Raw genomic sequence first — 20,134 nt, forward strand, 5'->3', positions numbered from 1 at the left:
AAACAAGAATTATTAGCAGAGCTTGGAGCACGTCGTCACTAGCAGCAGTAAGATGCTTTTAGCTTTGTTCTCCTAAGTTACTTGTAAAAAGCCCTTGTATCTAGTGTCTAGCAATTCCTATTTTCCCATTTCCTTTTCCCCCCCAGTCTCATGTACTCCTTTTATTTTACCCTTTTGTCTTCTAACGGCACCTTCTTTTATTTTGTTCCACCCTCTGTTCTCAAAACATCACAGCACCCTCCATCAACGTGAAAGCGTTCATCCTAAATCCTAGAATGACTGTGAATGTTGCCCTCTTCTGGATCACTTTTTTTTTTACAGTATTTTGCTAAAAAAATAACAGTTTGAAAAACCCCAGAAAGATACTAATGTTGCCTTTATTACTTGCACATATGGGGAAAAAAAAAAAGTTTGGATTTGGATAGATCTTTATTTTCATTTTTTCTTACTGAAATAATCTCCTTTATCTTCCACTACTGTTTCAGCTGCTGTCATTCCATACGTAACAGTTTATTGGAACAAGGCTTTTACAATTCCTCCTTATCACTGTGCTTGTCCTGGAATAACTCTTGCTGAAAGCAAGGGAAGAGTTTAGATTTTTGTTAATCTAACCCTGCCGCCTCGCAGTGGGAAGCCGTTCCCCCTTGTTGTGTCACTCCCTCCCTTGTACATAGTCCCTCTCTCTCTTTCCCGTGGGCCCCTTCAGGTACTGGAAAGCCACAGATGGGTCACCCCGAAGTCTTTCCCTTTCCCGCAAAGAGAGGAGTATGTGAGGAAGTTCTCTCCTCTCCCTGCTTCCCGGCACCCCGCGCGTTTCCCTTGCACTCCTAATTTTAATCCGTGTTGGTTCAGGATCGCAGCGGGCTGCAGTCCTGGAAACTGGGATGACAAAAACCTGCTTGGCCTTGCAAGCAGCGATGGATGAGAGACTGCTGAAGATGGGATATTGGGAAGGAATTCTCGGCTGTGAGGGTGGGCAGGCCCTGGCACAGGGTGCCCAGAGCAGCTGTGGCTGCCCCTGGATCCCTGGAAGTGTCCAAGGCCAGGCTGGACACTGGGGCTTGGAGCAGCGTGGGACAGTGGAAGGTGTCCCTGCCCGTGGCAGGAGGGTGGGACGGATGGCGAAACGAGATGATCGTTACGGCCCCTTCCAAACCACTCCACGATAACTATCTTTAACTCTTTTTGTCCACTTGGGCACTGATCGATCGGAAACCCCTCAGACGAACGCTCGGCCAGGCCGGGCAGGGGCTGCCGGCAGCACCCCACCTCCCGGGGGCGGGACGGGCCCGGGCCGCTCCCGCTCCGCCCGCCCCTTCCTGCGGGAACGGCGGCGGTTCCGGGGCGGTGCTGGGCTCCGGCATGGCCGGGAAGCGGAGCGGCGAGGCCGAGGAGCGGGGTGGGGAGCCCGCGGCCAAGCGCGTCTGTGGCCCGCAGGACGAGGAGTTCAATGGCGCCCGCTTCAAGGCGCTGCTGCGGGACCCCGCGGCCGCCGCCAAGGGTGAGGGGGCTTTGCTGGGCGGGAAAGGCGCGTGCTGAGGCGGCGGCCCCGGGCTGCAGCCGGCCCAGGGGACGTCGCGGGGATGGCACCAATGCTGGTGCTGGTGGTGGTGATGGTGATGGCGCTGATGGGCAGGGCCCGGCCCCCGCAGCGGGTCCCACACGTGGCGCTGGTGCCCCGGTGACGCTGTGTCTTTGCAGGGCTGGAGACCTTCGTGGCCGTCGCCAAGACGCTGCCATCGCCGCAAGTGTACGATGTCGTGGAGGGATACGTGAAAATTTCCATGGAGTGTGCTGAGATATTCAAGCTTCTCGATGGAGAAAGGAAGCCTGAAAGTGAAGTAAGTTGGGCATGGGGGTTGAAAGTCACTGCCTGACGGCTACAATCCCAACAATCCCACCCTGGAGAAGAAGCAACAGAAGGTAACCAGGGAACGGTCACGGCCCTGTGGCTGCCAGAACTCCAGGAGCGTTTGGACGAAGCCCTCAGGCACAGGGTGGGATTGTTGGGGTGTCTGTGCAGGACCAGGAGTTGGACTGGATGATCCTTTTGGGTCCCTTCCAGCTCGGGATAGTCTATGATTCCAGGAATAAATGCTTTGTGGTGTAAACAACTCTGATAATTGAATATGGGTTTGGTTTGGTTTTTTTTTCTGGAAGTAGCAGTGGCAGAAGCACCTACCAAGTGGGAGATGCTCTTTTCAGTTCATAGATGTTCCTGGATTTAATGATACACACAACCAATAGTCCCGTCCAAATCAAGCTGTTCGGGTTCTTTAAATGTTATCAAAAGACCTTTCAGGAAATAAGGGGATCGATGGAAGCATTTAAGAAAGCAAAACAAAAGTGGTCCAGTTAAAGTAAATGTTTTTAGATATCTCTCTGATACATCAGTATTTTTGAGAAGCCACTGGTAAAATTGACCTAATTTTTCTCATCTCAGCTGGACACAATTTATCCTCATCAGAATATGATGAATGAACAAAAGGTTCAATAACTTTTTGCTGTGAATGCTGGTGCAGCATTGCTAACTGCTTACAATGTAACATTGTATTGTGTTCTTTTTAACCATCACTTGCTGCTCTTTGCCTTACAGTATCATTTTTGTCTGTGTAATGACAACCTGTGTCGTGTTTAGTGACAGGCTTTCGTCAACATCCTTTTGCTAACAGGGGCTAATGTTTGTAATGGGCACACCCCCAGTGCTGTATGGATTTTGGGTTCTTCTGGAAGGTATTAATTGCAAGACTGGAACAGCCCAGATGTTTTTCTCTGGCACATTTCATTTTTCATCATCCACTTAGGAGCTATTGTCTCTTGAAGCATTGATTCCTTGAAACTACGTGCTCTCAGAAGTAATCTTTTCGAAGAGGAAGCATTAATTTGGCAGAGAATCTAGAAGTTAGTGTCACTTTCATATGTGGAAGCTTTCCTCTTGGAGTAGGGTTACTCTTTTTATTAATGGTGGTTATTACTGTTTGCTCAGCTAATAATTTCAAGTCTTACCTGATATTGTCAGATATCAACATACTTCTTTATCCTGCAGATGCTGTTGATCTTTCAAGCTCTAGAAGCCATTTTACTGAGGACAGCCAGTGACCTCTCCCATTTTTCTGTTGTGGGAATGAACATTGTCAAAAAGTTGATTCATTCCTATATGAAACTGGTCTATGCTGCTTTGTATTCTGAAAATCACAGGTAAGTCTTCCTGGTTTTCTGGTGGAGAATCTCTGTCACTTGATCTGGAGGAACTGTCCTAGACATTGCAAAATTCATCTTGACTTATTGCTAATAATCTGCCTTCATTTAAAAATCCTATTCCACTTGTCATAAAGTAATTGCCTGTGGAAGTCTTTGCAAAGTGGAAGCTCTGATACAACAAATAATTCAGTGCCGTAGGCTGCTTTCCTGAAGCTGTAGTTTTTGTCAGTTGGGCCTGTCCTGGTGAAAGCTAACGTGGGTGGTACCTTGAGTCTTGTTATTTTAATGCTACTTGATTTGTGGGGTGAAATGTACTGTGTGGAACAGGGCTGGGCAGTGTTCTTGTGATGGCAAAAAGAGCTGCTCTTGAGTGGTTTATTTCCCTGTGTTTTTTGGAGTCAGGTTTTACATGTTTGTAATGGATTTTTCTCTTTCGGGCTGGCTTTTCTTGTGTAGTTTTTCCAGCCTCTTAAATCTGAGGTGGTTTTAGGTTGTTTAATAACTAACTGTGTTATCTAGTCCAGACCAAACAATTTCTCATGCACATGTGGACAGGGTGAAAGACGTTGCAAATGCCCGAGACATTTCAATACAAACCTGAGAGGAAGAGGAGAGGAGAGAAAAGAACAGACTGAAATTGGCTTGTCCAATGACTCATCTTTCAGTCTTTGAGCAGAATTGGAGAAGCTTTCTCTGCTTTCCCAGTTCATAGACACAACTGTGCTTCCTGCTCTGCACAGTTGATCTTGTTGCAAGCAGGCATTTTAGCTGGACAGACAGTCTCAAATAGGTATGCTGGAAACAAATTTTGAAGCTGTGCAAGATCTGCACTTCTGATTAAGTGTTTAAAGTTCAGCTTCTGGAGAAATCCTTCTAGAACCTGCACAGAGGAGGCTGCAGATTTCTGATGGGAGATGCTCTGCATTTTCTGTGTGACCTCTTTGATGTGCAGAGGGATTTTCTTTACTGTATGTCTACATGGGATCTCTGCTTGAATCACATGGCTTTTTACAGATTGTCCATGACAGAAACATGATGGACAGGTTACAAGCCTGTTGATGGATAGTGGCTGTTCAGATGATGGAGGTCTGCGGTCTTGTACCCAGTGGCCCTGACATATTCCCATTGAAATAAATGGCAAACCTTTATGAATTTAGTAGTTCGTAGAATCATAGAATAATTAAGGGTTGTCTAGTCCAACCCCACTGCCATGAGCACGTCATGTTCAAGCTGTTATTTTTGGCACTTTCTCCCTTTTAAACTACTTTATAAAGGGAATATCCAGCCCCACATTACGGTTTAATTTTGGGGACGAGTGTAAAAAGGCATTTCCTACTCCCTTCTTCCTTCTCCCCTCTTTCCCAGCTGCTGCTATTACTGCCTAAAATAATTATTTTGTTTGTTTAACTTCCCTTCTATTTTCCCTTTAAGTTTTAATCTCTTGGTTTGGTGGTTTGTATAGCCATCATCCCAGAAATAACCTGCAGGTTTACCTCTGTTTTTTTTTTTTTTTTTTAGGATGAGCCGAGGGTGCCTCACGCTGTTGTCGGCAATGGTGGCTCAGGGCCCGGATTCAGCAAGGGATGTATATAGTCATTTTGATTTCAATAACAAATACCTGCCTGGATTGTTGAAAAAAAGGTGTAAGAAGGTAGGTTAAGGTGCTGTCTGCCATGGAATGCTATACTATGGCTCCATCAGCTTTTTTAGCCAACTATTTAGAAAAAAGCTGTTGCCACCGTTTCTTTGCTGTATTTTCATCTGCAAGAACTTAACTCTCCCGTCCCGTCCTGTGTCAGGCTGAAGTCCTTGATTGTGCCTGACTGGACATATGGAAGTGCCTTGTGTGTTTCCAAGAAGCTTCGGAGAAATACAAATGTGCGGTTTCTATGAACTGCCCTTCTAGTGTCTAAAACAGAGTTGAAGTGATGGTAAACTCCTGAAAACTGTCAGTCTTTTTGTGGTTTGGTCCCACTGAAGTCAGTGGAAGTTGGAGAGGGGATATTGCCCAGTACTAATACAGAGTAATTGCATTTGAAAACATAAACAAGAGCTCTGAATAGTCTGTAGCTGGAAATTCTTAAGAAGAATACGTGAGTGAGGAGAAAAAGTCACTCCCTTTTTTCCAGAATAAACTATCTCGTTTCCTCCCTGTTTACTAAAAATAGTCAGGATTGACCCAAACCAGTGCTTTAGAACAAGAATATTAATGTGTCCTTCCAAATGTAAGCACATAACAAATCCAGTATTACTTTCAATGCTGACATACTATTTCTGGATTTTAAAGATGACTTGCAGAGTGAATGTGTACGTTTATGTTGGGTTTGTGCCATCTGAGATAAAATTCAGACTTTTTCTTTATAAAGCAATCAAGTGGAAGGCAAAAAACCAAACACATCCCTTTTTCCCTGGAACTACCTTTTATAGTTCCGGAGCTGTCGCATTCCATGGGTTTTGAGCTCACTGCAGAAGCTGTCTGCAGGAGTATCTGCACCCTTTATTTTAAATGCTTGGGTGTAGGCTGTCGATCACAAGCTTGTTAGATATGCAAGTAAGGTACGAGGAAACAAGCATCCAGAAGGTCTTCCTCTTGCGCAGCTTTCAGTGAAATTATGTCACAACTGGCTGTCAGAGGTGAGTTTTTAACACAAAAATACTCAGCCCAAAGCTTACAGCAAAATCTTGTTTCTTTCTATTTATTTCTTCTTTGAACCCTTTCAGGAGTCCCTGCTACCTTACCTTTTGCCTACTCGGAATCTTCTTTCAGGCTTCTTTACACGCCGCTTAATTTTGCACAGCAGGTGTTGAAAGAATTGTAAATTGTGGCGGTGCTCTGTCAGGAAGTGTAGTGATAGAGTGATAGGATGAGGGGTGACTTTTTATTCGAAAGAGAGTAGATTTACATTAGATATTGGGAAGAGATTCTTGGCTGTGAGGGTGATGAGACACTCCAGTACAGGTTGCCCAGAGAAGCTGTCACTGCCCCATCCCTGGAAGTGTCCAAGACTGGGTTAGATGGGTCTTGGAGCAGTCTAGGATGTTGTGAGGTGTCCTTGCCCATGGCAGGGGTGTGGAATGAGGTGATCCTTAAGATCTCTTTCAAGTCAAACCATTCTGTGATTCAATGTTCCTATCCGATGATGCTGTTACAGGCCGAGATCTCACTGATTCCACTGTGCCTGAATTGGTAGTTTTATATTAGCCCCTTTTCATGGGCATTCTTGTGAACTGACTGAGCAGTGCACAAGTGAGGAAGTTCAGTGATGCAGTGTTTGGCATGAAACTGCTGTTAATATTTCCTTCTTCTTTAAATTTGTGACCTGGTCTCATATATGGAGAATTGAAAAGCCCGTGAACTAGTACATTTTCCTTTTTATGTTAAGGTGAACTGCTTAATGCAAGAAGTTTTTTAGCTGAGTACGCTGTGGATGAATTGCATGTAAATATATGTGTAAGGCTATATGCAATGCATTTATAGAATTTGTTTCATTTACCCATTTGTGGCACTTCTAGGGATAATCAGCAGCTGCAGTATCAATTTTGCAGCTGGGAACAATCTGTGTGCTAACAGTATTTTTTAATTTTATATTTTTATGTTTCCAGGGGAGAACAGATGTCCGCATGGCCTATATTCAGTTTGCTCTCTCCTTTCTCATTGCTGGTGATAATGCAATCTTGGCACAGGTGCTGGAATTAAAAGGTACTTCGTAATTGCTTGTTGGGTTTTTGTTTTCAAGGCACACTCATTTATAGGTGATAATAAATATGACCTAATTAAAAACATGAACGAGGTAGAGAGCACTAGTAAGAAGCAAAATAAACATTTTTAATCTTATTACCTGAAAAGCTTGAAACTTCTTTGGTAGTCTAGTAAATAGGCCTCTTCTGCTTGAGAACAATATGCTGTCTGCTAAAGCTTTGCAAAAATAGTCTTTGGTGACACAGATGGAAAAAAAAGGTAAATCTAATATAAAACTTTGAGGTCGTAGAGTCAATAAACAGAAAAAAAAATTAATGGCCTCCAGCCTTGCTCGTAAGACTGTAACAGTGCATATGCTGCACTAACTTTCTTTTTAAAAGTGTTAAAGACTGTGTGTACTTGATTTGCCTTTCTGCCCTGTGAGATGTGACCCTTGGTAAAGTTATGAGATAATTCAGAAGGGATCTAGAAATACTGTTTGAAAAAAAGTCCTTAAGCCATTAGCTGGCAGCCGGTCATTTCTCGTATGGCGAGGGACTGAGAACTGGCTGTAATTATCTACTTCTCTTGCTCCTGCTACCCCAGGGCTGCTGAATTCCTTTAGGTGCTGGCAGTTGTTCAGTTCTTTCAGGCTGGGGGATTGCACACCTTGGCCCAGTCAGTACAGCTGGCTTTCATTCCCCTGTAAGAGCCCCAGGTTCTCTATAAACTGAAGTTGTCTGACTTTGGGATGCACTGGTGAGCCAAAAGATGAGGCATGTGGTTGGAGATGGAACCTCCAAACATTTGAGAATCATGCAGTGAAACAATTGCAGGTGCTTCAATGGAAAGAATATGAATTTACTTAAATTTTAGTATGGCATTTCAGGGCCCAAAATGTATTTAAAGTTGACAGATGCTGTAGCAGTGTTAATCAGCAAATTGGCAAATTAGCCAGTCAAGATGAAAGTAGGTTTGTCAGCATTGCTTGCTCATCACTGTAGTCATAGACACATCATCCTTCTGAACTCTGATTGCTGCCTTTTGGTTGATCCTGGAATATAACAGCAAGGTAACATGGAAGAGGAATGGGTATGAATTCCCTGCAGCATTTTAGTATGAAAGGAGCTTTCACATTTTGGCTTAACATTTGAAATGTTCTCTTAGATTTCATTCCAGATATTCTTCGCTCTGAAATAAAGGAAGACAGAGTTTCTACTGTCAATCTTCTGCTCTCCACGCTGAGAACTAAGGTATGATGCACCCTTGAAACTGTGTTGTCCTGTGTTTTCTGTTTTCCTCACTGTTGGAAACGGTTCTGCAGTGATTTCTCACACAATGTTTAGTTCTTAGGGCTGCCTGCAGTGTGCAGCTGCAGTGTCTGTGACTTATCACATGTGTTGGAGGTTGGTAGCTTGGATTTATTACTGTCTCAGGATGGAAGTTTGTTCTCCTTTTCCAATACCCCGTTTTAAGGAAGTCACTGCAGTAGCTTTTGCTTGAATGCTAATTTCAGCTCATCTTGAGAGTGTGATGTCCAACATAGTCTAACCTTTTTGTGGGTTGGGACTGCATCAGTGCCAAGCCTGAATGTCAAAAGAACTCGAGTATTCTTGGCGCTTCCAGTGACAGTAAGATTGGTCTTTCAGTTAATCAGCCTTGTGCTGAAACTGGGAGCTCAGCTAGACTTGAGTGGGTTTGTTAGCTCTGAGCTGGGTAACAATGTACAGTCGTCTTTCAGGAGAAAAAGGATTTTGTGTGATATTAGTACAGGGGCTGAGGTGTGAAAAGGGTGTCCAGGAGCTGCTGGTTGCAGTTGAAGGGTGTGTGGTACCGTTCCCCAGCAAGTCTTGCCATTGAAGCCACATCCTGTGGTCCTGCTTAGCTGACTTTTGGACTCACTGCTGGGATGGCAGTGTTTCTGCTGCAGGAGATAAATTCTGTCAAAGATATTTCTTGGTGGGGTGGAGGAGAAGGGAAGTCTTGTAAAACTGTCTTCCCAAGAACAGAGAATTTGTTGCAAAACAGAAAGGGTACATTCCACCCGCTGTCAAAAAGTACTGCTGGAAAGGTAAGGCTGCTCCCCTTTGATGTTGGTTTTTCTGGTTCTTTCATGGCAGACAGAAATTACCTCGTGCTGTATCAAGGATGAGACAGCAAACAGGGAAGCAGGAATTGCTGAAAGGTGTGAGAGTTGGTTTAGTGGTGGCTGCCTTTCCTGTGCTGTTACGTTCTGAGCGTGTGCCTGCCTCTTCCCTGGGATGCACTTGTTGCTTGTAGAGCAGCTGCACCTGAGATGTATTTTTATTATCTATTATTTTTTAATATCTATTCTGAACTACTGTAGCAATGTTGCATAAGCTGTTGTATAAACAGCTGAGAGAATGAAGAAAAAAATAGTTTCAAATTTAGAGTGTAACCATAAGAGCCTGCCTCAGACTCAGACTTTTCACAACTGGCCAATTAAAGCCGAAAATGTTCTTTCATTTTGCTGTTGCAATAACACAAAAAAGGAGGAGAATAAAAAAGCTACCATTTAAATGTAAAATAAACCTCCTTGAAACTTTGTTTTCCAAATGAAGCTTTTCCTGTATGGGAGTCATACATCATGAGCTGCTACATTATTGGTGGACCCCAGCACACTGTATGACTCATTCAGCTTAGCAAGAAAAATCAGAATTAAAACAATGCCAGCATTAAAACACAGCAGAAGAACTTTTGAGAAAGTTCTTCCACTCTGTATTCCCTTTCATTCAAACTTTATCTGTAGTAGGCTTTACCATGTCTGCTCCTGGGTTCCTGTGGTTCTAGTCTGTGGCTGTGATGCCTTAAACGTGGTCTGTGCTCTTCAGTTGAACGTGAATGCCTGTCCTGTCCAGCATGTGCAGGGTTTGCAGAGGTTGGTGTAGGGTCAAGGTGGAGCAGGAGCATGTGAGGAAGGTGTTGACAGGACAGGCAGAACCTTTTTTCTGCCCTAGTGAGGAGAGCCAGCTCTGTGTGTACTAGAAGAATGAAGTGTGTTTATTTTACCATGATTTTGTGATAACTTGCAATAAATAGAAGAGTTTGGTTTTTTCTCATTGTTTTCAGGTGGTTCATAACAAATATATCACCAAAACGCAGAAGGTGCGTTTTTTTACTGCAGAAGTGTTGCTTCACATCGCCTCACTGTACCGTTGGAATGGGATTACTGATGTCAGCCCTGGGGATTTAAAGGTCTGGTAATTTATTTCTTTGTTACTCTTAGTCCTTGTGCTGCCTTTTTCCCTGCGCCCCCCCCCGCCCCCCCCCTTAGAGTGCTGAGGTTTTGAAACAGCTCCCAGTTGCTCTGAGCTTGATGAGCTCAAAAAGAAGAATCTACTGAGCCTATTTTAAAAGATTTCTGTTGCTTCTCTGGCTACAGATTTTTCGCCTTTGTGTCTGCCCTCTTGTATTTCCTCTACCAGATGCTTATGACCCTGCCACTCCCATCCTGATATACTGTAAACACCCTTTGGAGGAGATCTGTTTCTAGTAGGTGTCTGCTTGGAGCTGTGCAAATCTTTGACCCCATTCATAATGGGGCATTTCAGTTCTGAATAATTTTAAGTTCTTACAATTCCTGGCAGTCCTTGTAAGTCATATGGTTCACGATTTCCCAGCCACAGTTGCCAAGAGTCTTCTCATCCTTAGGGATCTTGAGTTGTTCTGGATGTAGAAGGTTAATGGAATCGTAGAATCACAGTCCTGAAGCTTCTCTTCTTAATCTGAACAAAAGCCAAATTTTCTTTTGGCATTTCTCTAAGAGGAGCTGTATAAAATGTAGAGTGAAGCTGATATCTGTGATGCCAAATCTCATATGCCTCCTATACTCCATTTTGGTTTTTATAGGTGGCTCAAGGTTCTGAAGAGGTGGGAAAAGCGGTGGTACGAGAACTTGTGCATAGTTTCTTAATGGACCTCTGCTGCTCTCTGAAACATGGCATAACGTTCTATGATCCAAGTCTTGGAACTTCTGGCAAGTAAGTCACTGGGCAGCTGGGATTGTGCGTGGATTTTTTGCTAGAAGCAAAAGAGACCTCACTAGTTACCGTGTGTGCCCTGAAATATGTGGTATTAATTCAAAGTAATGACTGTCATGCAGAAAACATGGAGGTAAATTCAGTTCTTACTTCTCTGAGTATAAGCTCAGAAATTACACCAGGAGGGTGAGAGGTCTTGCCTTCAATTAACAGTTAGAGGAGCTGCAGAGTTCACATCCCATATAAAGTGTCAACATAAGGATTTCTTACTTAAAATAATTTTTTTTGTCTTCAACAGGGGAGGAAATGTGGTACTTCTGCACTTCCTGCTTGGTTTAAAAACTGCCACAGAAGATGAAATGGTTGCTGATCTCATGGTGAATATTCTCAAAGTATGCCCAGATTTGTTGAATAGATACTTCAAGGAGACCCGGTATTCCTTTGTTCCTAGAGTGAAGTCTGCTTGGATGGACAACATGAAGTTACTCAAGAAGGTAGGAGTATGGGTGATGGTAAAAATCCATGCTCGGAGCAGGAGGCTCTATAAACATTTAAACTGACCTGGGAAAGAAGGAATTGGTATAAAAAGTAGTGGAAAACGTCACGTCAATGACGTATTTTTTGAGATGCAGCAACATCAAAGCTCAGCTAGAAAAACCTATTGTCCTTTGTGAGTGTTCTGCTGCCTTCTTGTTTAGCTTAAAATGGGCAAGTAAGATCTGGAATCCGTTGAAAAGAGATGGCCTTTAGCCGGGATGCTGGTTGCCTACAGAGGGTCCATTTAGTTGAGTAGGAGTCTGGAGGATGCTCTGTAACGTCTTTGCATAAAAATTGACATTTAATGTTGCCATTACTTTCGACGAGTCAAAATCCTTCTGTAGAATGCTCCCCAGAAGAAGCTGTCATCTCTGGGACTGTATCAGAGATATTAAATTTTTGTTTTTTTTTTTTTTTTTCAGATCTATGAGGCTCAACCAGAGATCTCCAATTCGTTTAAGACTTCAGAATTTATTCCTCTTCCCAGGTTGCTTTCTATGGTGATGGTAACAACAGTCCCTGCAGTGTGCAATAAAATAATGTTCACCCAAGGGTTAAATGTAAGAGCAGTCTATAGTATTTCAGTGATTTTTCTGTTCCAGTTAGTACTGTTTGATTTAAGTGTGTGATCATTCAAGAAATTTCTGAAGTTGATTAATTATGTGTGTTTTGTATTGTCTACCCCAGCATAAATATGGCTTGGGGAAGCACTGGAAAATTAATTAAAACCACGGATAATGATTCCAGGTACCTTTGACAAGCACCAGTTCTGCCACTGCCCGCTAGTGGTTTAGGCTGGGAATCTGAAAACCTATGGATTCTTTACTGCTAGACAAGATTTCGGAAATAATTCATTGACAAATTTTAACACACATTACAGATTCTGTGCAAAGCATAACGGGAATCACCGAAATGTCACTAATTCGCTTCCTTCTTTTAGTTGCCCAGCATGGTGGTAAAGCACAACATCCTGTCACTGGTATCCATGGTGCTGAGAAGAGCCTTGAGGAACATTGAGCACTGTTTATCTGAAGAAACTTGGCAAAGGTCACAAATCTACACGCTGCCGGCAGCGCGGGAGTTTGTGCAGCTCTACAGAGAAGCTGTCAGCAAGGTAGAAAGAAAGAGACGCTTGGGGGCTGACAGGAGGCGTTTTGCACGCTGCAGACAACTGCTCTCCTCTGTACTTTCTTCTCAAGTGGTTGCAGCCTAGGAGCCAGGAGATGGTACCCTAGGGGAGGCTGTGGATTAAATGGTGAGGTAGGAGCCTATGTTTCCTGACACAGCCGTCTGATGGGAATGCAAATAAAATTCTGGTGAGACAGATTTGTAACATCAATGGCTGTTGTGCAGCAAATGACTTCCAAGAGCAGGAAACAAGTTCTCCTGGTTCAAGTCAATGTAGCCAGCAGAGGTTACTCAGTAGTTACTAGACAAGAGAGCACTTGAGTTGAAAGGATACCATGAGGAAGAAGAACCAAACAAATTTTTCACAGGAAAGCTTTTCAATAAAATGTTCTTTCCAGTGCTCATATTCTGCAGAAGTGAAAGTACAGTGCTTGATTTCAGATCATTCCCTGATTGCACGCAGGGTCAGTTCCAACCTTTGTCACAGGAGCTTTGTCTTACAAAGGAGAGCTTTTGCAATTTACCCTTTTTGCTTTTAGGTTTTACCAGACATGAATAATATAGTGGCTGTCTGGCAGTCCCTTCTGAAGCAAGAGAGAGAACACTGTGGTGGCCCAGCAGAGAAAAAGGAAGGTGATGTCTCCGCTGTGAAGGCAATGACTGAGACAGAAGTTGCTGAGCAGCATGGTAGGCAAAGCAGGTGGAGTTACCCCCTTCTTACTTCTGTGGGAATGGGTGTTGTGAAACCCTCATCCCACCCTTAACTTCAGCAGAATCCAGATCTCGCTTGTGCATTTACTACTCGCCTTTTCTTTGATCAGCTCTTCAGGCCATTAGAATTGCCTGAGAACACAGTTTAACATAGAGGCTGCCACTGCTACTCGAAGGCTAAGCAGTTTGGCTTTCTGCTGTCCCAGGATCACAGAATGGTTGAGGTTGGAAGGGTTCTCTGTAAACCATCTTGCCCAACATCTCTGCCTAAACCTGGTTACCCAGGTCCGTGTTCACACAGCTTTTGAGCACCCCCAAGGATGGAGACTCCAAAACCTCTCTGGGCAGCCTGTGTGGGTTCTCGATCACCCTCATAGTCAGAAAGTGTTTCCTGACACTTGGAGTGTTTCCATGTTTCACTTTGTGCCCAGTGCCTCTGCTCCTGCCACTGGGTGCTTCTGGGAAGAGCCTGGCCTCGTCACCTTTGCACCCTTACTTCAGGTGTTAACATGCATTGTTGAGATGCCCCTGAGCCTTCTCTTCAGGCTGAACAGTCCCAGCTCTCCCAGCCATTCCTCACAGGAAAGATGTTCCAGTTCCTTCACAATCTTTATGAGCCTTTGCTGGACTCTCCCCAGTGTCACCATGTTCCGGGGAGTCCAGACCTGAACACAATGCTCCTGGTTTGGCCTCCCCAGTGCTGAGAGGAAGGAGGAGCTCCCTGACACCAGAGCCTTTGGATCCTTCCCAGGCAACCTGCTCTCCTGTTGGGTGGCCTCCAGAACGTACTGGTGAATGGGGCTGTTCCTTCTCAGGTGCAGGGCTCTGCTGCTCCTCTTGTTGAACTCAGCCCTCCTGCCCTTGACCTTTCCATGCTAGTAGTTGTTTCACAGCCACAAAATAAAGCTGGCAGGGAGACTTATATGCCTGAAAAATAGTTTTTGGAGAGATTTTTCTTTGTCTGACTTATTTTACTGGGAGGTAATTTTTTTTCAGCAGTTAGTTACTGTGGCTACACGAATGCTTGTATTGATGTAACACAGGAGTGGCATGATGAGTGTCGTAAGAGGGAGAAGGGTTGGAGTGAAGGCTTCAGGTTTCCTCTCTCAAACCCGGTTCCTCCTGAAGGGCTTGCTTCCACAGTCCCATTGCAGGGAGCAGGAAGTCTCAGAATTGTCTGCATCTTGGCCAACGTCCTGTGAAGTTTTCCTTGTAGGGCTGGAGATGAATCTGCAGCCACTTTTGCCCTTCACAGGGCATATTCCACAGAGAGACTTCCTGGAGCAAAGGGTTTTTCAGTGGATGTCCTTCTGTGCATCCCTTTGGGCAGCAAAATAGTTGTCAGCACTGACACTCCAAGGCTTGGTTGGCAGAGTGCTTGTGGAAACCAGTGGAGCAGCTAATTTCTGCAGAACTGTATCTGTAGTTCCTCTGCATTCTGAGGTGGTAATGCTGTGTCACTTACTCCTAGCTCACTTTTTACAGCTTTATTTGCATTGTGGCCACTGCAGAATTCTAATGGGAGCTGAGACTCAGGCAAAGAAAGTTTATCCATGGCATTCATCCAGTTCTTCCTACCTCCCTGAGGAAGACCAAATTAACAGGAAAAAATTAGGTGTTAAATGTTTTGGCCGTCCTTCATGTACTTTGTTTCCTTTCATTAATACTGGATGACAAGTAGCTTTTATGCCTCCTCATGTTACAACTGAAACCTGAGATGGCTTTTCCTAGGAAGTAAACAGTTGCCTTAAGTGCTGTTGGTGTTTCTCTCATACAGGTATTAGTTGTCTGCCTCTTGCCAAGAGCTCACACTGAGAAAGTATTATTTTGAAAGGGGAAAAAGAAAGAAAGAAGTCTTTAACTGAAATAATAAATTTGCAACAAATGGTAGTATATGGTCTCCGGCACTTCCCCAGCCAAACCTACCTGACATTAGTTAAAAGTAGTGTTGCCAGAAATCAGCAGCATGACCATATCCTTTCCTCCACTTTTTTCCTGTTGTTCAGCCTTAAATTAAACAGCAACAGGGCCAGTGGGATTCTTACAGTGAGTGTTCAAGTGTTCAGGTTGTGTTTTATACGTGTGAGCGCTTCTGAGGCCAGTTAGGAATCGCAGCTCTCAATCTAAGCACTGAATAAGCAGATTTCGTTTTGAAAGTATTCACACAGGAATTCTGGGGAAGGAAACTGGAGATTCCATGGGTGTTTTTCTCGTTCTTCTTGTTGGGAAGATAGCAGGTCATTCCCTAGGCAAGTCTGCTGGAAATACAGTTAGTAATTCTCATGCTGGCTTGTGGAGGTGCTGCCACATTGTGCTCTCTTGCTGTGAAGGAAGAAGAAACTAATTATGGAAATGCTTTGTTTAGGTTCAGATGATGCTGAGACACTGCTTCTGAAAGCTGCACTGCTTCAGGTCATATGTCTTTATCAGAAGGTTGTGCCCCACTTGGTAGCGCGGAGCAGCTTTGATTTTAGCAAGCTGCTAAAAGGTATGTGATGGATATTTCTATTTCCTCCACTGTTTTCTCTGGCTGTTTACAAAGTCCACAGCAGAAGGGAATGTTTGCTTTTCTGTGGAGATAAAAAACTGTTTTCTAAAAGTAGCCCATTTTAGTTTCTCCATTGTGTTGGCATTTATTGTTGCTGTTTCTGCAGTGCTCTGGCACTGTTAAATTCCACAGTCAGCTGTCAGCACTATGTTGCACTCCAGTCTTCCTCTCCGTGTGTCATATTCTTGGAAGTGTTTGGTCTTCGTGGGCTTTGAATTCGAATCTTTCTGAGGAAGGCTTATCTTCAGCTCTTAATGAGGTTTTTTCTAGCCCTCTGTCAACAATCCACTATCAGTAAGGTATTTCCAAACTCTGATTAGCTGTGACGATAACGAATTTTTTGAACGGGATAGTTCACAGAAAGTTTGGGGTGGGGGAGAAGCACCTCCCAGCTTGCCAGTGTCCTCTGAAAAATCTTGTAATAGAGATTCAGCCTTGATAGAGTCCAATAGGACAGAGCCCTGGAGGGCAGAGAGGCCTTAGAATGCTGGCTCATATCATAAACCCAAGGATCACCTCCTCCAAGCTGGGAGTCCTGACGAGGAAGAAATTGGGCAAAAATGCTAGGAGGCTTCCATGGATGGATAAGGAGATGATGAGCAAAATCACAGGGGAAAAAAAAAATAAGCTTTCAGGAGGTAGAAGTGAGGACATGTGGCCTGGGAGTAATATATGGAAATTGTATGGGAAGCTAGGGGTAGGGCTTGGGAGACTCAGGCTCAGTTAGAACTGAGTCTGGCCAGGGCTGTCAAGGACAATGGGAAGGGCTTCTACAGGTATACTGCCAACAAAAGAAAGCCCAGGGATGATGTGAGCCCTCTCTGGAAGGAAATGGGAGACCTGATTACCCTGGACATGACGAAGGCTGAGGTTCTCAATGAGTTCTGTGCCTTGGCCATCAATGGCAAGTTCTCCAGTCAAGCCTCCCAAGTTGGGAAAGGCAAATGCTGGGACTGGGAGAGTGAAGATCCTGAGGCCACTGTCAGAGAGGGTCAGGTTCAAGCCCATCTGAGGAACCTGAATGTGCTCAAGTCCATGGGACCCGATGAGATCCATCCATGGGTCCTGAGGGAACTGACAGACGAAGTGGCTAATCAACTGCCCATTGTATTTGAGAATTTGTGGCAGTCTGATTAAGTTCCCACTGACTGGAAAAGGGGATACACAACCCTCAGTTTTAAAAAGGAGAAGGTGGAAGACCCAAGGAACTACAGACCGGTCAGTCTCACCTTTGTGCCAGGCAGGATCATGGAGCAGATTCTCCTGGAAACTCTGCTAAGGCACATGGAAAACACAGAGGTGGTTGGTGACAGCCAGCATGACTTCACTAAGGGCAAATAATGCCTGACAAGTTTGGGAAGGTCCTCCAGTACTGCTCGTGGTACAGTCGATACAGCCGCATACAGCTGAGACTGGGGGAGAGAGCAAAGGGTTGGTTGGGCATCAGTGCCACCATCTGTGGGCCACCAGGGCTTGTGGGCCACACAGCTCAAGCAGCGATCTGTGTGTTAGGCAGGGCCTGGGATGTGTAAGGATGGGAGTTATGTAAGTGCCTTAATTAACCTGTCAGAGAAAAAGGGGCTTTAAACAAAATCCCTCTCTAAATAAACTGTCTCCTGTGTGAGGTTTTTCCTCCCTCTGTCAAAGCATGTTTAATTGATTTTTGTACTTCATGACTCACCAGATCACATACCCTGTTTATCCCTTTATTTCTTGCACTGGTCTGCTTACTTCCAATTGGACAAAAGGCAGGACGCCTTTTCAGGAAGCAGAGATCTCTTTGAGGGTCTGTTTGGGTACATTATGAAATAACAAAGTTAAACAGGCTGGAAAATAAAGTGTTATTCTCAAACAAATGTAATGAAGTGAGCCTGGATATTGATTTTGAAGAGAGATGGTATGGTAGAAAATGGTGTAAATGAATCACGAGACCATGTTTTCTCAGGTGTGTCAGTGTGAGCGTTCTGTTGCTCTTTCTGATCACCCTGATGGAAACGTTCACGACAAAGGCAGCATATTTTTCTACCTTGTAGCAATATGTTCTTTAAATAGCTGGTGGAGTTTTATTGTTTGATCTTACTGTTGGATTGCCTTGGTGGCAACTGTTTAAAAGTATTGTTGTCTCTCTAATATGGGCCACAAAGATCCTACATGGGCTCTGAGAGGCACAGGCACCAGTGCTTTGTACAGCTGATGTCCCCATGTAATTTACCTGCAGGTCAGGTGTGAGCAGCTCAGGTTTTGATCACACTGCAGGAGCTGCCTGACCTGTGACAGAGGAAGTGAGGTTATGCCTTTGCTGGTGATAAAAGTGATGTAGGGAGAGACATGAGTGTAAAGTCCCATTGTCTGGAGCAAATATTGTCATAGTATGAGTGTTAAGATTTCCTGTTGACTTAAATTCTGTATTTTGCTCTCCAGTTTATCCATCCTGTAGGTCACAGCTTTTCAGGGTTGCTGAGATTGATAAAAGAGATTTTATACTCCCATGTAGGACCAATGGTTTGTGCTGGGGTCAAGTGATGGAGTCTCCCTCTGAGGACTGGATTCCCACCTTGGGCTGGCCAAACATAGTTGCAGTATGTCTGGGGACCCTTTGATATGAAGATCTGCCAATTGCCAGGTGTTTTAAACCCTAAAAGATGAGCATTCTGAGATCTCAGGAAGATGGACCAAACTGAAGTTGGTTTCTTGCTTTCACACCTCAGGTATAGTCACTGAAAAGGGCCTGCGGGAGGAGGTCCCTCCTCTTCTCCAGCACCATATACTGAAAGTGGCTTTGGAACTTCCTGCAAACAAATTTGCCTGGTTCAGAGTACAGGTAAGAGGCTGATGCAAATTTATGTTTCCTTGGACTCTTGTTCTCAAATCTTTCCATCTGTCATTGCCTTGTTTTAAATTAGTCCAGTCATTTTAGGAGGTGACCTTTTATAAGACCAACAGGAATTACAGTCTTAGCAGGAGTGAAAAATCCCTTCTGAGCTGAAAGGTTTTTTACAGGGACATCATTTTTTGCCTCCCTGATGAACACTGGAGAAGTTCCTGTAGCTCTTTGTGACTCTGGAAAGGAGCACAAGTGATAATGTGCTGGTTTCCACTTGCCTGGAAAGCCTGAGGTTGCAGACCAGGGAAATGAACCACTGATTGGAGCCATCCCACCCTTTCCCAAGGAAGATTCCAACATTTTTTAATGCTCTCCACAATTAGTGGAAACCATCAGGGCCCCAGCTCTCTTTTTTACTGCAGGCTTGTAAAATAAGAACTCTGTCTAGAGTTTGCTTGCCATGTCAGGAGAAAGGAGTGGACCTGACTTTGAGGGGAAGCAGAGACACCCATGGAGTGTGGTAACGGGGATAGAAGTGGAATGACTGGGGAGTAAAAGATGATTGATGAGGGAGGTGGCTTTGTCTTGGGTCCTTGTAGTAGTTACGGTGTCTGTTACTTCTGTCTTCTTCCGCTTTCCAGGAAAGCATTTTACAAGTGGGTACAATGATCCTGGCTCGTTGAATGCAAAGGAGTGTAAATGATCCCATTCATTTCTGGCCTTGGGATTTTTGGGCAGGTCTATAAAATAATATACTTACCTTACATATCAGTCTCAGTGCAACATAGTCCTGTACAGTGTTGCTGTAGCAGGGAAATTTTAATACATTTTTCTTGTAGGACATCTCTGAGTCAGAGAAGATATCTGGTGAAAAATCAGTCTTCTATTTACTGATGAAAATGTTTGTTACAAGTACCCATTCTCATCTGAAAATTTCCACCAAAAAATTAATCATTAAGGTAAGAATTTGAATTGAATTATCAGTATATTCACTACATCCCACTGGCCTGAAATTTCAGGGTTGTAAAATTTTTCCTCAAAGCAGATACCTTTACTGCATGGTTGTGTGGTCAACAGAGTCTCCTCTTCTGTTTCCTGTGACTGCTGTTGGAATTTGCTGTCACATAACTGGCTATTAGCTAGATATTTTATGAAAATAAATGCTGTGAACTGACTTTCCTGCAGCAGTTGATGAAAGATTCAGGAAAATGTCTTTAATGTTTGACCACCCCCTAGGCTGAATTAATTCTGACACTGTAACAAAGTCAATGTATTTTGTACCTGCAAAGGTCTTGACATTGATCAAAAAGAGATTACTTTTGATTTTGATTTTTGTCATTGTTCATTTAATCTGTACTTCAGCCCTCCAGCCTTCCTGAAGCTTCAGCTAGTTTGCTCTGGTCTTGCAGAATAGGCCTTTCTGTTACTGTCTGATACAAGCTTTGATGCAAGGAGTACTTTTTGTCTTAAAAATTAATTTAAATCCCCTGGTGTTAAAATCCTCC

General features: G+C 44.0%; 1 protein-coding gene across 2 annotated transcripts in view; it reads left to right on the forward strand.

Moving 5' to 3' along the window:
* Positions 1-1,362: 1,362 nt before the first annotated feature.
* Positions 1,363-20,134, forward strand: part of URB1 (URB1 ribosome biogenesis homolog) — a gene marked incomplete at its 5' end in the record, with an annotated part of 45,399 nt that continues 26,627 nt past the window's right edge. For both annotated transcript variants that reach the window (XM_082278862.1, XM_082278863.1), the window contains 15 exons: positions 1,363-1,501; positions 1,702-1,841; positions 3,047-3,198; positions 4,720-4,852; positions 6,805-6,901; positions 8,048-8,133; positions 9,971-10,096; positions 10,751-10,881; positions 11,180-11,375; positions 11,841-11,978; positions 12,359-12,532; positions 13,086-13,233; positions 15,623-15,745; positions 18,514-18,626; positions 19,469-19,588. In XM_082278862.1, coding sequence (XP_082134988.1) covers positions 1,363-1,501; positions 1,702-1,841; positions 3,047-3,198; positions 4,720-4,852; positions 6,805-6,901; positions 8,048-8,133; positions 9,971-10,096; positions 10,751-10,881; positions 11,180-11,375; positions 11,841-11,978; positions 12,359-12,532; positions 13,086-13,233; positions 15,623-15,745; positions 18,514-18,626; positions 19,469-19,588 — 2,016 coding nt within the window. The remainder of the gene's footprint in view (positions 1,502-1,701; positions 1,842-3,046; positions 3,199-4,719; positions 4,853-6,804; positions 6,902-8,047; positions 8,134-9,970; positions 10,097-10,750; positions 10,882-11,179; positions 11,376-11,840; positions 11,979-12,358; positions 12,533-13,085; positions 13,234-15,622; positions 15,746-18,513; positions 18,627-19,468; positions 19,589-20,134) is intronic.

The sequence above is a fragment of the Coloeus monedula genome (assembly GCF_965178545.1).
Source record: "Coloeus monedula genome assembly, chromosome: 3".
NCBI classification, from domain to species: Eukaryota; Metazoa; Chordata; class Aves; order Passeriformes; family Corvidae; genus Coloeus; species Coloeus monedula.